Genomic DNA, 18,347 nt, shown 5'->3' with positions numbered 1-18,347 from the left:
CCTGAGCCGAAGGCAGTCGCTTTACCAACTGAGCCACCCAGGTGCCCCAGTATAATACTATTTATCTGATACATATTGGAGTCACTTCAAACCCTGCCTCAGGGAAGGGTGTGAAGGGAATGAAAGGTAGTTCACTTTTATCTGTACATTTTAAAATCTAAAGCAAAACTAATAAAATCTCAACATTTTTAAAAAAGATTTGAGTGGGAGCGGGGTGGGGGAGGGGCAGAGGGAGAGGGAGAGAGAGAGAGAGTCTTAAGCAGATTCTACGCTGCCTAACACAGTGCTTGATCTCATGACCCTGAGATCACGACCTGAGCCCAAACCAGGAGTCAGATGCTCCACCGTCTGTGCCACCCAGGCGCCCCTGAACAGACATTTTTTGAAAGAAGACACACAAATGGCCAATAGGTTTATGAAAATATGCTCAGCATCACTAATCATCAAGGAAACTAGGTCAAAACCACAATGAGATATCAACTCATACCTTAGAATCGGATGTTATCAAAAAGACAAGAAAACAAGTGTTGGTGAGGATGTGGAGAAAAGGGAAGCCTTGTGCACTATTAGAGGGAATGTAAATTGGTTCAGCCACTATGGAAAACAGCATGAGAGTTCCATAAAAAATTAAAAATAGGACTATCATATGACTCAGCAATCCCACTTTTGGGTATATATCCTAAGGAAATGAAATCGGGATCTTGAAGAGATATTTGCACTCCCATGTTCATTGCAGTATTATTCACAATAGCTAAGATATGGAAACAACCTCAGTGTCCTTCTATTGATAAATACATGGAGAAGATGTGGTATAAATATACAATGGAACATTATTCAGTCATGAGAAAGAAGGAAATCTTGCCATTTGCTACAACATAGATGGATCTTGAAAGGCATTATGCTAAGTGAAATAAATCAGACAGAGAAGGCAAATACCAAATGATCTCACTTATATGTGGAATTTACAAAAGCCAAACCCACAGAAACAGTCCAATGGTGGTTGTGAGGGGCTATGTGGTGGGGAAAATAGGGAGATGCTGGTCAAAGGGTGCAAATTTCCAGTTATAAGATGAATAAGTTCTAGGGATCTGATGTACAGCATGGTGACTATATGTTAACAACTCGGTATTATATACTTAAAAGTTGTTAAAAGAGTAGATCTTAAATGTTCTTACCACCACCACCACACACAAAAAAAATTATGTGAGGTCGTAAAGGTGTTAACTAACTATTGTGGTCATCATTTGTAGTTTATTGTGGAATCATATGCAATGTATATGTGCATCAAATCATCACGTTGTACACCTTAAACTTACACAATGTTTTATGTAAGTTATATATCATTAAAAATAAAGTACAGTCTCAGAGTCAAATTGTCTGACTTGTAGAATCTTGGCTTTACCTTTTAATAGCTGTGAGACCTTAAATAAGCATCTTTTAATGTCAGCTGCCTTCTCTGTAAAAAGGGGATAAAGTAGTGCCTACATGCTAAGATTATTGTGAAGATTAAATTAGATTATTTGTGCAAAAACACCTTTTTTTGTGCCTGCCACATAGAGATGTTAGTGTTATGCCATGCACTCTGTTTCTTCTACCACACATTTAGGGGTCCTCTTGGACAACACCAGTCTAACCCATCAAATAATCCAGTTTATCCGTTTACCTCCATCTTGACTATTGCTGCCTTACTTCAAGCCGGCATTTTTAAAAAAAGATTTTACTGATTTACTGATTTGAGAGTGAGAGAGAATGTGAAAGTATGAGCAGGAGGGAGAGAATCTCAAGCCAACTGCACACTGAGCATGGAGTCCAACGCAGAGCCCGATCTCACAACCCTGAGATCATAAACTGAGCCAAAACCAAGAGTCGGACGCTTAACCAACTGAGCCATCCATGTACTCCACGCTGACATCATCTTTTACCTGGACTATTGCAATGGTTTCCTAACTGGTCTCCCTCCTTCTACTTTTGCCACTTTATCAATCCACTCTTCTCCCCAGAAGGGAGTATTCTTTAAAAAAAAAACAAACAAAAAAACATTTGAGATTGTATTAGTTATTTACTGCTGCAAAATAAGTTACCTCATACTTAATCGTTTAAAAACAACAAACATTTATTATTTTAGATTCTGTGTTTCAGGAATTTGTGAGTGGCTTACCTGCCTGGTTTTAGACTACTCACGTGTCTGTAAGCAGTAGGCCTCAGACTCTTGCTCGCTCGCTGTTGGTCAGAGGCCTCCCTCAGTTCTTTGTCATGTCAGACTGCATCCGGCTGGTCAGGTGACTTCATGACATGGTAACTGGCTTCCCCTAGAGTGAATAATCTCAGAGAGAGAAAGATTGAAACCGGAGTGTCTTTATGACCTGCCCATAAATGTAGCGTACCGTCACTTCTGCTTTATTAGAAGTGAATCACCAAGCTCAGCCCATACTCAAGGACAGGGGAACGAAGCTCCACCTCTTGAAGGAGGAATAGCAAAGAATTTGTGGACATATTTTAAAATCATCACACTCCACCCTCTGGCCACAGATCATTTACTTTCTTCCCATTTGCAAACAACCTCCACCCCAGTCCTCCTAAAAGTCTCATTCCTCTAGGGCATCGGCTGGAAATTCAAGATTTTGGCATCTAATTCTGATTCAGATGAGGCTTTTTGTATGTGTAGTTCCTTAGATGTAGCTCCTTGAGTATAGTTCCATTTGATCTGAAAACTTGTGAACTACAGCGACAAATTATCTGCTCCCAAACACACAACTTATGGTGGTAGGACAGGCAGAGAATAATCATTATGGACATTTTTGTTAAAACAACAATAACACCCCCCAAAAAAACCAAAACCAAACAAACAGAATAGGCATAGGATAACTGCCATATACTTCTGTTTGAAAATGGGAAACATAAGAATAGGAATCACTGGTTCACAGTATTCTGAAAGCTACCGAGACACCTGTTAGCAGTACCTTGATGAAGACCTGCGGTGTGGGAATGATTCTTCATGGCTCTTGGCACTGCTCTCGGAGCCATCCTCGCTCATGAGAGGTGGCCCATGTTTGTAGCTGTGTAGTTTCTCAGCCCGCTCCCTGCCTGTGGAAGCTTGGGGATTCAGAAACCTCTCTTCATTTTGTACTGATCTATCTCCTTCAGTCCAAGCTGGTAGCATTCCTCCTGACATAATTAGCTTTAAAATTTTGTGGGTCTCCTGCGAATCTTATTGGGCTCACTCAATTAGGCAAACCATACCCACAAGTCTCTTTATGATAAGCCCTGCTCTAACTTGGGCTTTTGCTGGGGCTCCTGAGGACTATACCTCTAAAACTTCTCAGGAGACCTGTTGTTTAAGTGAATGGGTCTCTGGAACACCACCTTGAACACCATCTCTGAACGCCATCTGAGATCTTAACAAGATTTTATAGTCACACTCTTAGCTTCATCTTTAGACCGTGCTTTCCTGACAGTGGCCTAGATTTTGTTTTTGCTTGGAAGCCATTCTTAATCTTAGCATCATTTGCCTTCTGGAGAAGCAAGGAATTTTCAAACCCAGTAGGGCCTGGCTTCTTTTTATTTAACAGTGTTTCCTTTAGCTTCTGTCTCACCTCTTATATTTTATGTTTTAAGCAAAAACCAAGTGGCATCTTCAAAATCTGTCTTGAAATCTCCTTAGCTAGATCATCCAGTTCATTAGGTATATTCTGTAATTTACACATTCCTGGGGTGATTTTCTGCCATTACATAACAAAGATCCTCTTTTCTCCAGTTTCCAATAAGATTTTTCTCATTTTCCTTTAAGCCTTCACCCATAGCTTCTCAATGGTCACCATACTTCTATAAAGTTTATTCAGCACTCTCTAGCTTTTACTAACTCCTCAAAGTCCATTCAGCTTCCAAGGCCTGATGTCAAAGCCACTCCCACATTTTGGGTTTTGTTACAGCATTGCCCCAGTTCCAGATACCAAAACATGTATTTGTTATCTATTAATACATTAACAAATTACCCCAAATTTACAGCCTTAATACAATAAATATTTATTTATTGTATTATAGTCTCATAGTTTCTGTGGGTCAAGAATTCTGTGATGGTTTACCTGGTAGTTCTGGATTAAGGTCTTTTGTGAGATGGAAATCAGGATGTTGGCTGGACCCACGGTAATCTGAAGACTTGACTGAGGCTGAAGAATTTGTTCCCATCTTCACTCTTGCTGTAGGCAGGAGGCTTCAGTTCTTCATTACCTTTTGGCCAGAGGCCTCAGTTTCTTCCCCTGTGGGTCTCTCCATAGAATTGCATGAGTATCCTCCAAGATATGGTAGCTGGTTTTCTCCCACAGTGATTGATCTGAGATTGAGGAGTGGGAGAGATGGAAGTTACAGTGTGTTTTATTACCTACTCTCAGAAGTATGCCATTGCTTCCACGTTATTCATTAGAAGTGAGTCACTAAGCTCAGTTCATACTTAAGGGGAGAAAAATGAGGCTCTACTTCTTAAAAGAAGAAATATCGAAGAACTTATGGACACATTTAAAAATAGCTACAGGGGCGCCTGGGTGGCTCAGTTGGTTAAGTGTCGAACTCTTGGTTTGGGCTCAGGTCATGAGATCAAGCCCTGCAACGAGCTCTGCACTCAGTGCAGAATCTACTTGTCCCTCTCCCTCTGCTCCCCCCCCCAACTCTCTCTCTTAAATAAATAAATAAATAACTACAGAGATTATATCACTTTCCTGCTTAGAAACCCTTCAGTGGCTTCCTGTCACACTTAGAATAAAATACAAACTCTTTACTCCAATTCACAGCCTTCCATGGCTGATCCCTGCCCACCTGCTGGATATTGGTTTATATTTGTCCTCTTGACCCTGTTCTTTGATCACTTCTGGCCTTACCTCATTTCTTGAACAGGACAGGCTCCCCTTCTCTCTCTCCCCATCTCCCCCTCTCCCCCCCCTCTCCATATCCCTCTCCCTACCCCTCTCCCTCTCCCTATCTCTTTTCCTTTCTCTCTCTGTCTTTTAACAATTATATCTTCTTCCTAGAATGCTTTGTCTCCTGGTGTTTGCCAGCTTGGCTGCTTTATATCATTTAGATCTTAGCTTAAATAGTATTTCCTCATAGAAGGAAGACCAACTAATCTGAAGTAGCTACACAAATACTTTCTACCACATTATCCTATTTTAATCTTTTGCATAGCATTTACATTAATTTTTTTTGTTTACCTATTTGCTTGATTATCGTGTCTCCCCTCCTCCCACTTGAATGAGAGTTTGGGCCTTTCTTTCTTGTACATTGCTTTTTCATCATTGCATATGATAGGTGTGCAATAAATATATTTCATGTGATTGCATTATTGTTATCCTGTTAGACTATAAGCTGAATAGGGACGGAGTTGTGTTAGTCTTGTTCACTGATACATCTTTAGGAACTGGCATCTAGGAAATATTAAAAAATTTAAAAACAATATTATAGGTGAGGAAATTTGGAAAGATTAAGTAAATTTCCCTGGGTCATTTAGCTGGTAATGGCAGAGCCGAGGCTCAAACCCAGGCCTTCCTGATTCTAAATTATTAATACCATAACATAAAGTGCCTGGCACATAGTAGTTGCTCAAAGAACCATTCCCTTCCTCTTTTCTTAATTCTCTGTTCTGGTCTTTGTTAATGCACTTATATAAATCATTTCACAGTTATATTTAGTGGACATGTACTATTTAGGATCTGTATTTTTTATGTAACATTGCTTAAATATTTTTATATGTCAGTATAGTTCATGTACTAGTTCTCTAGGATATTTTGAAGACTTATATTTGTTTCAACAAGCTTAACTTGTCACCTTTTATATTTTATTTCAGGGCCTGGAATCAAGTGTTAAAACTCTTGGTATTTAATTTACTTTGGGTCTACAACAACACTCAGAGAAGTATAACACGTAGATTACAGTGGTCATTTTAAAATGTTTGGCTAATTCAGTAAGCATGTATGGCACACTTACCCTTTTGTACGACCTATACACTGTGCTAGGCAGTGGAGTGAAATGCAAGGGGAACAAGGTGCTGTCTCTACTCTCACAGCAGCTCAAGCCGTATTAGGGGAAACTAGATCTCTAGTATGCAGTAAGAACTAAGAAGTATTTTGGTTTTCTGTGGGGTTTATTTGAATGTAATGATCCCTCCTTTACTACTTTTCTCCTGTCTTTAAATTTGTTGAAATATCTGGAGGGCTTCTGGAACTATGTGTCCCAGATAACTGTCATCAGGTAAACTTGGAATTGTTATTAATGGAAACATTGTCCTGAGGAGGGATGCAGGATGGATGCTTTGCTGGTTGTCTCTGGGTTGAAGCATTAAAGCTGTAAATTTAGTCTTAGGCCAAAGACTGTTGCTATATGCTGGACCTAGTCTTATATGCTGGACTTAATTTTCTTAGCCTTTGTGATACAGCTTTAAAAGATATTGAGATAGGGGCGCCTGGGTGGCTCAGATGGTTAAGCGTCTGCTTTCAGCTCAGGTCATGATCCCAGAGTGCTGGGATCGAGCCTTGCATGGGGCTCCCTGCTCGGCGGGGAGCCTGCTTCTCCCTCTCCCTCTACTACTCCCCCTGCTTGTGCTCTCTTGCACTCTGTCAAATAAATAAATAAAATCTTAAAAAAAAAAAAGATATTGAGATAAATTTTAATCAAGTTGCTTTCATCTTTTATTTTTAGATTACCACGCTTATTAATCATAAAGATAATACCAAAAAGTCTGATAAAACTCTGCAAGCAATTCAGCGTGTAGGACAAGCCGTCAACTTGGCAGTTGGAAGATTTGTTAAAGTAGGGGAAGCTATAGCCAATGAAAACTGGGATTTGAAAGAAGAAATAAATATTGCCTGTATTGAAGCTAAACAAGCAGGTATGTGATATTGATATTAAAGCCTATTTATACCAGTTCTATTGCTTTGGATATGATGACAAGTTACTGTCTTATTTTGAGTAAAGATGTGTACTGTGCCTTAGCCCTGTGATTACAGATTCCTAGGACATTAAAGGCCTGGATTAGCTTCCAGGAATATTGAACTTCTCTTGGCTCAAATCCTAAATCTGACACATTGAATTCTTTCACTGGGTAGGGTAGTGTCTTCCATTCTTGCCATTAACCATTGAAATGCCAGAGACATAGGAGAATGTGAGGCATAGACTCTGCCCTTGAGGAGCATATTAGTCTAATTGCCACCATGTAGAAAATGGAAATAAAATTAGTATGTTCGGGGATGTAAGTTTGAGCCCCACGTTAGGTATAGAAATTACTTAAAAATAAAATCTTAAAAAGATTAGCGTGTTCCTATACTCATAGCAGACAAATCATAGCGATTTCAAATTTTGTGATGTCCCACAATTTTCTATAGCTGGTGGCACAAAAACCTGAGAGAACCTGGGGTGTCTTGATGGATACAAATCGTTCACCTTTTTTGAAGTATAATTTATCCATTTATTCTTTCAATAAAGATTTCCTGAGTGCTGGCTATAGGCCAGGCTTTCTTCTAGGCCATAGGGATATAGCTCTGTACACATCAGTCAAATGTCTGCCCTCATGGAGCGTGCATTCTAGTGGGGGAGACCATAAACAAATGAATAGATATATAATAGTTACTCATGAAAAATTAAAGCAGAGTAAGGGTTAAGAGATCAATGGAGGTATATCTTAGAGAGGTCAGGTTTTCCCAATTTTGATGCTATTGACATTTTGGGCTGGATAATTACTTGTTGATAATTCTTTGTTGGGGGTAGGGGCTGTCCTGTACATTATAAAGTGTTTACCAGAATCCCTAGCTCCTACCTATTAGACGCCATTTGATTCCCCTCTTCCCACACTGTGACACCAAAAATGTTTCCAGACATTACCAAATGTCCTTCACGGGGGCAAAATGGCCCCCCGTTGAGAACTACTGAGGTAGGGGGTCAGGAAGCCCCTCTAAGGAAGTAACATTGTGGCAGAGTCTGCTCCAATGAGGGCACCAGCTACATGAATGAATATCTGGTACAATGGTACTTCTGGCAAGGAGGAGAGTGAGAACAGGTATAGGCTTCTAGAAGGGCAAAGACAGGAGCTTTGGACTGTGTTCTAAGTATGATAGGGGGCCTGGTGGAAGGTTTTTTGCGGGGTGGTGACATAATCTTATATTTTATTATTTTTATTTATTTATTTATTTTTTTAATTTTTTATTGTTATGTTAATCCCCATACATTACATCATTAGTTTTAGATGTAGGGTTCCATGATTCATTGTTTGTGCATAACACCCAGTGCTCCATGCAGAACGTTCCCTCCTCAATACCCATCACCAGGCTAACCCATCCTCCCATCCCCTTCCCCTCTAGAACCATCAGTTTGTTTCTCAGAGTCCATCGTCTCATGGTTCGTCTACCCCTCTGATTTCCCCCCCTTCATTCTTCCCCTCCTGCTACCTTCTTCTTTTTTTCTTTTCTTAACATATATTGCATTATTTGTTTCAGAGGTACAGATCTGTGATTCAACAGTCCTGCACAATTCACAGCGCTCACCAGAGCACATACCCTCCCCAGTGTCCATCACCCAGTCACCCCATCCCTCCCACCCCACCCCCCACTCCAGCAACCCTCAGTTTGTTTCCTGAGATTAACAATTCCTCCTATCAGTGAGGTCATATGATACATGTCTTTCTCTGTTTGACTTATTTCGCTCAGCATAATACCCTCTAGTTCCATCCACGTCGTTGCAAATGGCAAGATCTCATTCCTTTTGATGGCTGCATAATATTCCATTGTATATATATATACCACATCTGTCCAGTATCCATTCATCTGTCGATGGACATCTTGGCTCTTTCCACAGTTTGGCTATTGTGGACATTGCTGCTATAAACATCGGGGTGCATGTACCCTTTCGGATCCCTACTTTTGTATCTTTGGGGTAAATACCCAGTAGTGCAATTGCTGGATCATATGGTAGCTCTAGTTTCAACTTTTTGAAGAACATCCACACTGTTTTCCGGAGTGGCTGCACCAGCTTGCATTCCCACCAACAGTATAGGAGGGTTCCCCTTTCTCCGCAACCCCACCCCAACATCTGTCATTTCCTGACTTGTTAATTTTAGCCATTCTGACTGGTGTGAGGTGGTATCTCATTGAGGTTTTGATTTGGATTTCCCTGATGCCGAGCGATATTGAGCACTTTTTCATGTGTCTGTTGGCCATTTGGATGTCTTCTTTGGAAAAATGTCTGTTCATGTCTTCTGCCCATTTCTTGATTGGATTCTTTGTTCTTTGGGTGTTGAGTTTGATGAGTTCTTTATAGATTTTGGATACTACCCCTTTATCTGATATGTCATTTGCAAATATCTTCTCCCATTCTGTTGGTTGTCGTTTGGTTTTGTTGACTGTTTCCTTTGCTTTGCAAAAGCTTTTTATCTTGATGAAGTCCCAATAGTTCATTTTTGCCCTTGCTTCCCTTGCCTTTGGTGATGTTTCTAGGAAGAAATTGCTGCGGCTGAGGTCGACGAGGTTGCTGCCTGTGTTCTCCTTAAGGATTCTGATGGACTCCTGTCTCACATTGAGGTCTTTCAACCATTTGGAGTCTATTTTTGTGTGTGGTGTAAGGAAATGGTCCAGTTTCATTCTTCTGCATGTGGCTATCCAATTTTCCCAACACCATTTGTTGAAGAGACTGTCTTTTTTCCATTGGACATTCTTTCCTGCTTTGTCAAAGATGAGTTGACCATAGAGTTGAGGGTCCATTTCTGGGCTCTCTATTCTGTTCCACTGATCTATGTGTCTGTTTTTATGCCAGTACCATACTGTCTTGATGATGACAGCTTTGTAATAGAGCTGGAAGTCCGGCATTGTGATGCCGCCAGCTTTGCTTTTCTTTTTCAACATTCCTCTGGCTATGCGGAGTCTTTTCTGGTTCCATACAAATTTTAGGATTATTTGTTCCATTTCCTTGAAAACAGTGGATGACATTTTGATGGGGATTGCATTGAATGTGTAGATTGCTCTAGGTAGCATTGACATCTTCACAATATTTGTTCTTCCAATCCATGAGCATGGAACGTTTTTCCATTTCTTTGTGTCTTCCTCAATTTCTTTCATGAGTATTTTATAGTTTTCTGAGTACAGATCCTTTGCCTCTTTGGTTAGATTTATTCCTAGGTATCTTATGGTTTTGGGTGCAATTGTAAATGGGATCGACTCCTTAATTTCTCTTTCTTTTGTCTTGTTGTTGGTGTATAGGAATGCCACTGACTTCTGTGCATTGATTTTATATCCTGCCATTTTACTGAATTCCTATATGAGTTCTAGCAGTTTTGGGGTGGAGTCTTTGGGGTTTTCCACATAAAGTATCATATCATCTGCAAAGAGTGAGAGTTTGACTTCTTCTTTGCCGATTTAGATGCCTATTTTTTTTTTTTAATGAATTTTTTATAGTGGTTAGGCGATGGGGGCCGGGGTGAGAGTTCCTGCACGTAGGCAGGACCTTATGTGGTTTGAATCTCCAACCAGTGGCAAAGGAGGGAGCGCCCAGCCTTTCTTATCAACTGGCTTAAATGTAGGGCAGAAGGGGGAAGAAAAGGGGTCAAGCTTAAAAGGTGTTAGCAGTTGAACATCAGAAAATGGAGTCAGACTCCTCATGAGATAGTTTCCTTCTTACAAGGACAGTTGTGGTTACATTTAGGGCCCATGCAGATGATCCAGAGTAATCTCTCCATCTCAAGATCTTTAACTTCATCAAGTCAGCAAAGTCCTTCAAGCCATATAACATTCACAGGTTCCAAGGGATTAGGACCTGGGTATCTTTGGGGGCCATTATTCAGCCTACCACAACCCACCACTGATTTTGCACTCTTAGTGCAAATAGCAACATAGTGCAAAAGGCAAATAACTTCTTGATATTATGAGAACAGTTGCCATGGACCCCTTAAAAGGGTCTCAGGGTCCCCCACAGGTCCATGGGTCACACTTTGAGAACTGTAGCTCTGGGGTATGTAGGTAGAAGTGGACTTAACTAAGTTCATAGGGATGTACAACTTCAATTTTACTTGATATTGTCAAACTGTTCTCCTTAAAGGTTGTACCAAGGTGGCAGTGTTCCTGTTTCCCCACATCCTCACCAAACCTGGCGTTATCAGATTTAAATTTTTTGCCAACATGACAGATGTGACACAATCTTACTCTTTTTTTTAGATTTATTTATTTATTTAAGAAACCTTTGCACCCAATGTGGGGCTTGAACTCATGACTCTGAGATCAAGAGTCGAATGCTTTTCCAACTGAGCCAGCCAGACACCCCAACACAAATCTTATTCTTGTTTTACTTTGTATTTCTCTAATTTTTTTTTTTAATTTTATTATGTTATGTTAGTCACCATACAATACATCATTGGTTTTTGATGTGGTGATCCACGATCCATTGTTTTCGTATAACACCCAGTGCTCCATGCAGTATGTGCCCTCCTTAATTAATACCCATCACCGGGCTAACTGATCCCCCCTCCCACTCCCCTCTAAAGCCCTGTTTGTTTCTCAGAGTCCATAGTCTCTCATGGTTCATCTCTCCCTTCAATTCCCCCCCCCGCTTTTTCCCTTCCTTCTCCTAATGTCCTCCATGCTATTCCTTATATTCCACAAATAAGTGAAACCATATAATTGACTTTCTCTGCTTGACTTATTTCACTTAGCATAATCTCCTCCAGTCCCATCCATGTTGATGTAAAAGTTGGGTATAATCTCATATTTTAAAAAGGTCACTGGTGGTTTCTATACGGAGAGTAGATATTAGGAGGCATGAGGGTGAAATCAGAGACCAATTAGAAGGTTGTTGCAGGGGTCCAGTTGATGAATGATGGCGACTTAGATCAGGTCATCACATTTGAGGTGGTGAAAATCAGTTGCATTTGGTTGTATTATCAAGGTAGAGCTGATGCGATTTACTGATAGTTTGGATGTGGGATGTGACAGAAAGAGGAGCCATGGATAACTCCAAGGTTTAGAGTATGAACAGCTAGGGAAATGGTGGTGCCATTTACTGAGATGGGCAACCCTGAGGGAAGAGCAGGTGTGTTTGGAGGATCATCCTAAGTGAGATAAAGCCAAGTAAATACAGAGGGACCAACCAGATCATACATAGTCCTGTGTGTTATATGAGTGACTTTAGGTATTACTCTATAGATGACAGGTTGAGGAATTTTCAGCCAGATAAGAGACATAGTTTTGCGTTAGAAATCTTTCTGGTAGGATGGAAGAAATGAACAAATGAGGGTTGATTAGAGAGAGTTGAGGATAAAGGCAGGGAGATTAATGTGGAAACTTTTACAGTAAACCAGGCTAAGCCAAGGCAATGCCTTAGGGATAATAACAGGGAAAATACCTGAAATATTCATTAAGGTGGTTAAATAGATAGGACTTCATTATTGGTTAAAAGCAGGGAGGATTCTGAGTTGACTCGAGTTTGTAGCTATTCACTGTGCTAGTGAATAGATTTTAAGTGGGGAAGGAAGGATGGCCTTATTCTATTCATAATTTATATTTTGCCTACATTTTATTTTTTTAAAGATTTTTTATTTATTTGACAGAGACACAGTAAAGAGAGGGAACACAAGCAGGGGGAGTGGGAGAGGGAGAAGCAGGCTTCCCGCGGAGCAAGGAGCCCGATGCGGGGCTCAGTCCCAGGACCCTGGGATCATGACCTGAGCTGAAGGCAGACGCTTAACGACTGAGCCACCCAGGCGCCCCTTGCCTACATTTTAAAGAGGATTTGAAATAGCTTACAATAAAAGATACATGTTTAATAAGTCCATTGCAATGGCAGATGAAAATAAATATACTGGAAACTTTGGCCAACATTGTTACTCTAATTAAGCATGAAATTTATCTTTGTACTTCCTGGAAGGCAAGACACAAATGTGGGAAAGAAAGGGTTATATAATTCTCATTGTTTGTTGAAAGGAAACAAACCAGCTTGTCAAGTGGAGAGCAACTTCTTTCCTGGCACTAAATTACTGTGTGGGCGCTTATACAACAGACATTACATAATGCAATGGACAATTTAACAGAAAATGTAGAGATGTTCTACATATTATTGTTTTTTTATAGTAGCCCTTAATTAAAGCAAGAGTAGGGGTTTTTGAATGAAAGGGCAAGCTGAGTCCTACTCACCTTATGGGCTTTGTAGGATGTCACTGTGATCAGTATAGGGTGAGAAAAGAGGACGTGGTCCACCGACTCACACTCCTGTAGACTGTGGCACTTGGAAGCCATCTGTTGTCATGGGCTCCACCTGTTGTCTCTTTTTGAAGTGCCCTTCCCCCTCTTGAGAACTACCTCTTCTGTCACTCTGGTAAGAGAATGAGAATGGCGCCTCCTGGAGTTGTGTAGTATGGAAGCCTTATTTTCTCTTAACATGTACAAATTTCAGACTTAACTTGAATCACTCCTGAAATGTTTCTAGCCCACTCAGCCCATAGTAATCAGTTTCTCCTTTGGACAATTTAATATTTATTTGAGGGAAATAATGTAAAGTAGTGATAAGGAACTAGGATTTTGGAGTCAGACTGCCTGGATTTCAGTCCCAACTCTTCACTTGATAGCAGTGTGATATTGGGCAAGCTATTAAACTTTTTAAAACCTCAGTTTTCTCATCAATAAAATGGGGTAATGTTAGTGTTTATAGAAGTGTTTTGATATAATGCATGTATGCATTTGGCACATAAAAGGACTCAATAAGTATTATCATTATAATTGTTATTATTTTTTTTTACTTTTCTTTCCTCTGGTGACTTCTTTTTTCTTTTTCTTAAAGATTTTATTTTTAAGTAATCTCTGCACCCAATGTGGGGCTCAAACTTACAACCCTGAGATCAAGAGTCACACGCTCTACCCACTGAGCCAGCCAGGGGCCCCTCTTCTGTTGACTGCTTGCATTGTGTTTTTACATTTTGTTAAATTGAGGTATAATTGGCATATAATGTTATGTTAGTTTCGGCTGTACAACACAATGATTTGATATTTGGATGTACAGTTGACCCTTGAAAAACACAGGGGTTAGGGGCACCAACCTCTGTGTAGTTGAAAATCCATGTATAACTTCTGACTCCTCAAAAACTTAACTCCTAATAGCTTACTGTTGACCAGAAGTCTTACCAATAACAAATGGTTGATTAATACATGTTTTGTATGTTATATGTATTGTATACTGTATTCTTACAATAAAGTAAGCTAGAGAAAAGAAAATGTTATTAAGAAAATTATAAGGGGGACGCCTGAGTGGCTTAGTCGGTTAATCGTCTGCTTTTGGCTCGGGTCATGATTCCAGGGTCTTGGGATAGAGTCCCACATCCGGCTCCTTGCTCAGTGGGGAACCTGCTTCTCCATCTGCCTGCCGCTCCCCCTGGCTTGTGTTCTTTCTCTGACAAATAAATAAATAAATAAAATATTTTTTAAAAATCATAAGGAAGAGAAAATACATTTGCAGTACTATCCTGTGTTTATTGAAAAAAATCTGCATGTAAGTGGACCCACAGCATTCAAACCCACATTGTTGAAGGGTCAACTATATTGTAAAATGATCACCAAAGTAAGTCTAGTTAACATCTGTCACCAAACATAGTTAAAAATTTTGTGTGTGTAGTGAGAACTTTTAAGATTTACTCTCTTAAAAATATGCAATATTTAAAAAAATATGCAGGGTGCCTGAATGGCTCAGTCGTTAAGCATCTGCCTTTGGCTTGGGTCATGATCCCAGGGTCCTGGGATCGAGCCCCACATTGGGCTCTCTGCTCAGCGGGAAGCCTGCTTCTCCCTCTCCCACTCCCCGCTGCTTGTGTTCCTGCTCTCACTATCTCTCTCTGTCAAATAAATAAAATCTTTAAAAAAATTTTAAAATTAAAAAAATAAATTAAAAAATTAAAAAAATAAAATATATGCAATACAGTATTAACTATGGTTGCCAAGCTATATATCGCATCCCCATGACTTACTTGGTAACTAGAATTTTGTAATGTTGACTCCACCCAATTTGTGCCCCCTTTCAACATTTTTACTTGTCGCATATTTTTTATGGGAGCTCAATAAATATCTATAATAGACTGACTTTAGATTTTCACATTAAGACACAACACTAATTACATATACAAGTTAAAAATGGCAACCATGAAGCTAAAAGGACAGCATTGTGACTTTTTCAGGGAGCTAATTTCTGAACAGTCTACACTTGGAACAATTTTTGTAATGTTAAGGAAGAATTTGACCATGTTAGTGGAGCTAACCAAATGTTACCATCCCACATAGTTACGAGTTTAATGCCTGGGTTTAGTCAGAAAAAGGAAAAGTTACATAATGCCATATGGGCAGGCTCATATGTAGTATCTTTGAGGATTGAGAGCTGTAGGAAAAAGTAACATTTTCCAGAGGCAGAGAGGAAACATTTTTATCCTCAAAGCTATTGCAAACTGATACTTTTCCTCCTGCCCCTTTCTGTGCTTATGAAGGTTTAATGCTAACCTTTTTTTCCTCTGTATATTTTGCTATATAAACTGTATAGTAACCTATTGCTGTGTAACAAATTAACCCAAACCTAGCAACTTAAAACCACAAACATTTATTACTGCCCATAGTTTCTGAGGGTCAGAAATCAGGGAGTGGCTTAGCCAGTGGGGTCTGGGTCAGTGTCTCTCTCCCAAGGTTGCACTCAAGGTGTCTGCTGGGCCTGTAGTTATCTGAAGGTTGACTGGACTGCAGGATCTGCTTTCCAGTTCCCTCTGTTGGTTGTTGGCAGGCTTCACTTCTTTGTTGGCTTTTGGGCAGAGGCCTGAGTTTCTCATCTATGCCTCTTTGTAAGAATGGCTGCTTACAACATGGTAGCTGGCTTTCCTTAGACAGAAAGAGAGAGAGAACAACCAAGATGGCTACCTTAGTGTCTTTAAAAACCTATCTTGGAAGTGACATACCATCACTTCTGCTGTACCAACCCTAGTATGATGTGGGAGGAGACAACACAAGGATGTAGTAAATTCCAGGAGGTGGGAATCACTGGGAGCCATCTTGGAGGCTGGCTGCCACAGACTTCCTCTATTAGTAGAGTTTCAGCTGTTGTCATGATAGGTAACCAATCCATATCTACAGGCTTGTCTTTTGGGTTTTCCTGTGTTGTTTCAAATTCCTGTTGTCTGAAAGTAAATTTATCATTTCCCTTTCTGTGCCTTTCTGATGTTTTTTTAAAAAGTAATTTAGGTTCACAACCTCGAAGCCATTTTTTTCATTTCTCTTTTTCTTATCACTGCTCAGGTACCAATTTTATATTTTCTTTCTCTGGTATCTCCCAAATCATCTTTTTTATGTTCCTGTAGCTACCGTCCTTGCAAGATCCTTACTGCTTCATACCCACAAATGAAATGCTGCCTGAGTAATACCCTGACTTTGAGTCTCTCCTTTCTCCAGACTGACCCTAAATCTTGATTTCATTATGTCACACCTTGTGACCTGTCCATTAAAATTCAGGTACTTTTACTCAAGATCCTTAGCCTATGGGCTGATACCTTATTGGGTATATATAATAGTATTGACAAGGGGGCTTTTGTGAGAAAATCAATCCATGCACTAAGGTTTATATAGGATGTAAAAAATTACCTTGAACATTGCAAGATGATGGAAAGTTTATTTTTTAAATCTTGTTAAGTTAAACAGTAAAGTTTGGAAAAAATTACAGCCTGGCTTCATTTTTAAGGAGAACAAATATTTGTATTGTTTTACTGATAGATAATTGCTATTACAGAAATCAAAGCATTTTGCTAGCAACATTTTGATAGTGAAGAAGAGACTTGTTCTAGAGGGTTGGGCGTTCATTTGTAGAATGGTTTATGCTGGGCATCATAAGAAGTATACATTCAAACAGCAAGCCTCAGAGTCAGCCTGTGTCTTAAGTTCTCAGGAGAGGTACTTTTGTTTTTTTCCCACCCGGAGCCCAGGCTGCCCAACAGATAAACTTGCATATTATTTCCCTTTGCCTATGGATGATTTTTCTAGGCCCCCTTATTACTGAGGATGCCTCTCAAGAGGCCCAAAGCTTTGTCTTCTTTTCATGGGTGTTCTTAAGAACCCTAGCCTCTTCAGGCTGTGGAGATGGGCAGTGACTACCACCCCCGCCCCAGTACTTTTCTATCCCCTCACCCCTGGCCAAAGCCTTGGCAACTGCTTACTGCCCTACTTTAGATTCTTCTTTGGTTATTGGCCCTTGGGATTTCTCTTATTTGGTCTTACAGAGAAGAAGGCTTTTTTAGATCATGTAGTTTGCCATATCACTAGAAGAAAAATTAAAATATTTTGCAAACTTGGTGAAGGCTACAAATTTCTCAAAGTTCTTAAGAATATGCCATTATTTTGTCATTAGAGAGCCTCATATGATAATCCTTGTGCTCATCAAGGAGAAGCTGTTTCTTCTTCCTGAAATGAGACTCCAAAGCCAAGTGTCTACCCACTTGAGCACATTCCCTTCAAGAGTAAAGTCTGGATTTTAATTTAAGTGCATCTTATTCCCAATTTAACTTTTCACCCTTGCCTTTCTTGTTAGGAGAAACAATTGCAGCACTTACAGATATAAGCAGCTTGAATCATCCAGAATCTGATGGCCAGATCACAATTTTTACAGATAAAACAGGAGTTATAAAGGCTGCAAGATTACTTCTTTCTTCAGTGACAAAAGTGTTGTTGCTGGCAGACCGAGTAGTCATTAAGCAGATAATAACATCAAGAAATAAGGTATTTGTCTTTCTCGTGTTTCTATACTTGTGTCTTTTGGGGTTGTTCAAAGGTTGTTTTTTAGGTTAATTACAGGTAATTTGGCAATGCTTATCAATTTTAATTGTTTTACCTCCAGTTGTCTGTAGTTTAAAAGTGGTATTTCTTCTGTACCTATAATTCCTAAACAATGTGTGTACTGGGTCTAAACATTTAGATGTAAATAATATTTCTTCTCAGAAAATCGTTATCTACTTGTTGAGGTTTATTCGTGAAAGCTTTTCATGTGTACAAATTTGGGAAGAAAAACCAAGAACCATGACAGTGTATGTAGTAGAAACCTAGTTGATAAAAATACCAAATTCCTCAGGACCTTTTTTTTTTTTTTTTCAGAGTCAGAGGATAATAATTTATAAGCTTAAAAAAATTCAGTCATCTGAAATTGCAGTTACCAACACTACAAGAAATTTCTTTATGCAACATCCCTAGAGGTTATGAATAATCATAAAGCTTGCAGAATAAATTTAAACTCTCCCGTCTAGAACTCTTTCCAGTTGCTCAGATAATGGTCGTGCTCCCCCATCATCCAGCAAAGCCAGGGCATGGACAGTCACTTCTTTC

The 18,347-nt window shown here is 39.7% G+C and overlaps 1 protein-coding gene across 2 annotated transcripts in view; it reads left to right on the top strand.

Moving 5' to 3' along the window:
* CTNNAL1 (catenin alpha like 1) overlaps positions 1 to 18,347 on the top strand; it is a 66,575-nt gene that overhangs the window by 10,162 nt on the left and 38,066 nt on the right. For both annotated transcript variants that reach the window (XM_064579413.1, XM_045882864.3), the window contains exons 2-3: positions 6,685 to 6,874; positions 17,560 to 17,747. In XM_064579413.1, coding sequence (XP_064435483.1) covers positions 6,685 to 6,874; positions 17,560 to 17,747 — 378 coding nt within the window. The remainder of the gene's footprint in view (positions 1 to 6,684; positions 6,875 to 17,559; positions 17,748 to 18,347) is intronic.

The sequence above is a fragment of the Mirounga angustirostris genome, unplaced genomic scaffold (assembly GCF_029215605.1).
Source record: "Mirounga angustirostris isolate CCGP_5_RB_7025 unplaced genomic scaffold, mMirAng1.0.hap1 SCAF_15, whole genome shotgun sequence".
In the NCBI taxonomy this organism is placed as follows: domain Eukaryota; kingdom Metazoa; phylum Chordata; class Mammalia; order Carnivora; family Phocidae; genus Mirounga; species Mirounga angustirostris.
The sequence above is the reverse complement of the archived record's forward strand: the minus strand, read 5'-3'. Positions and strand labels throughout refer to the sequence as shown.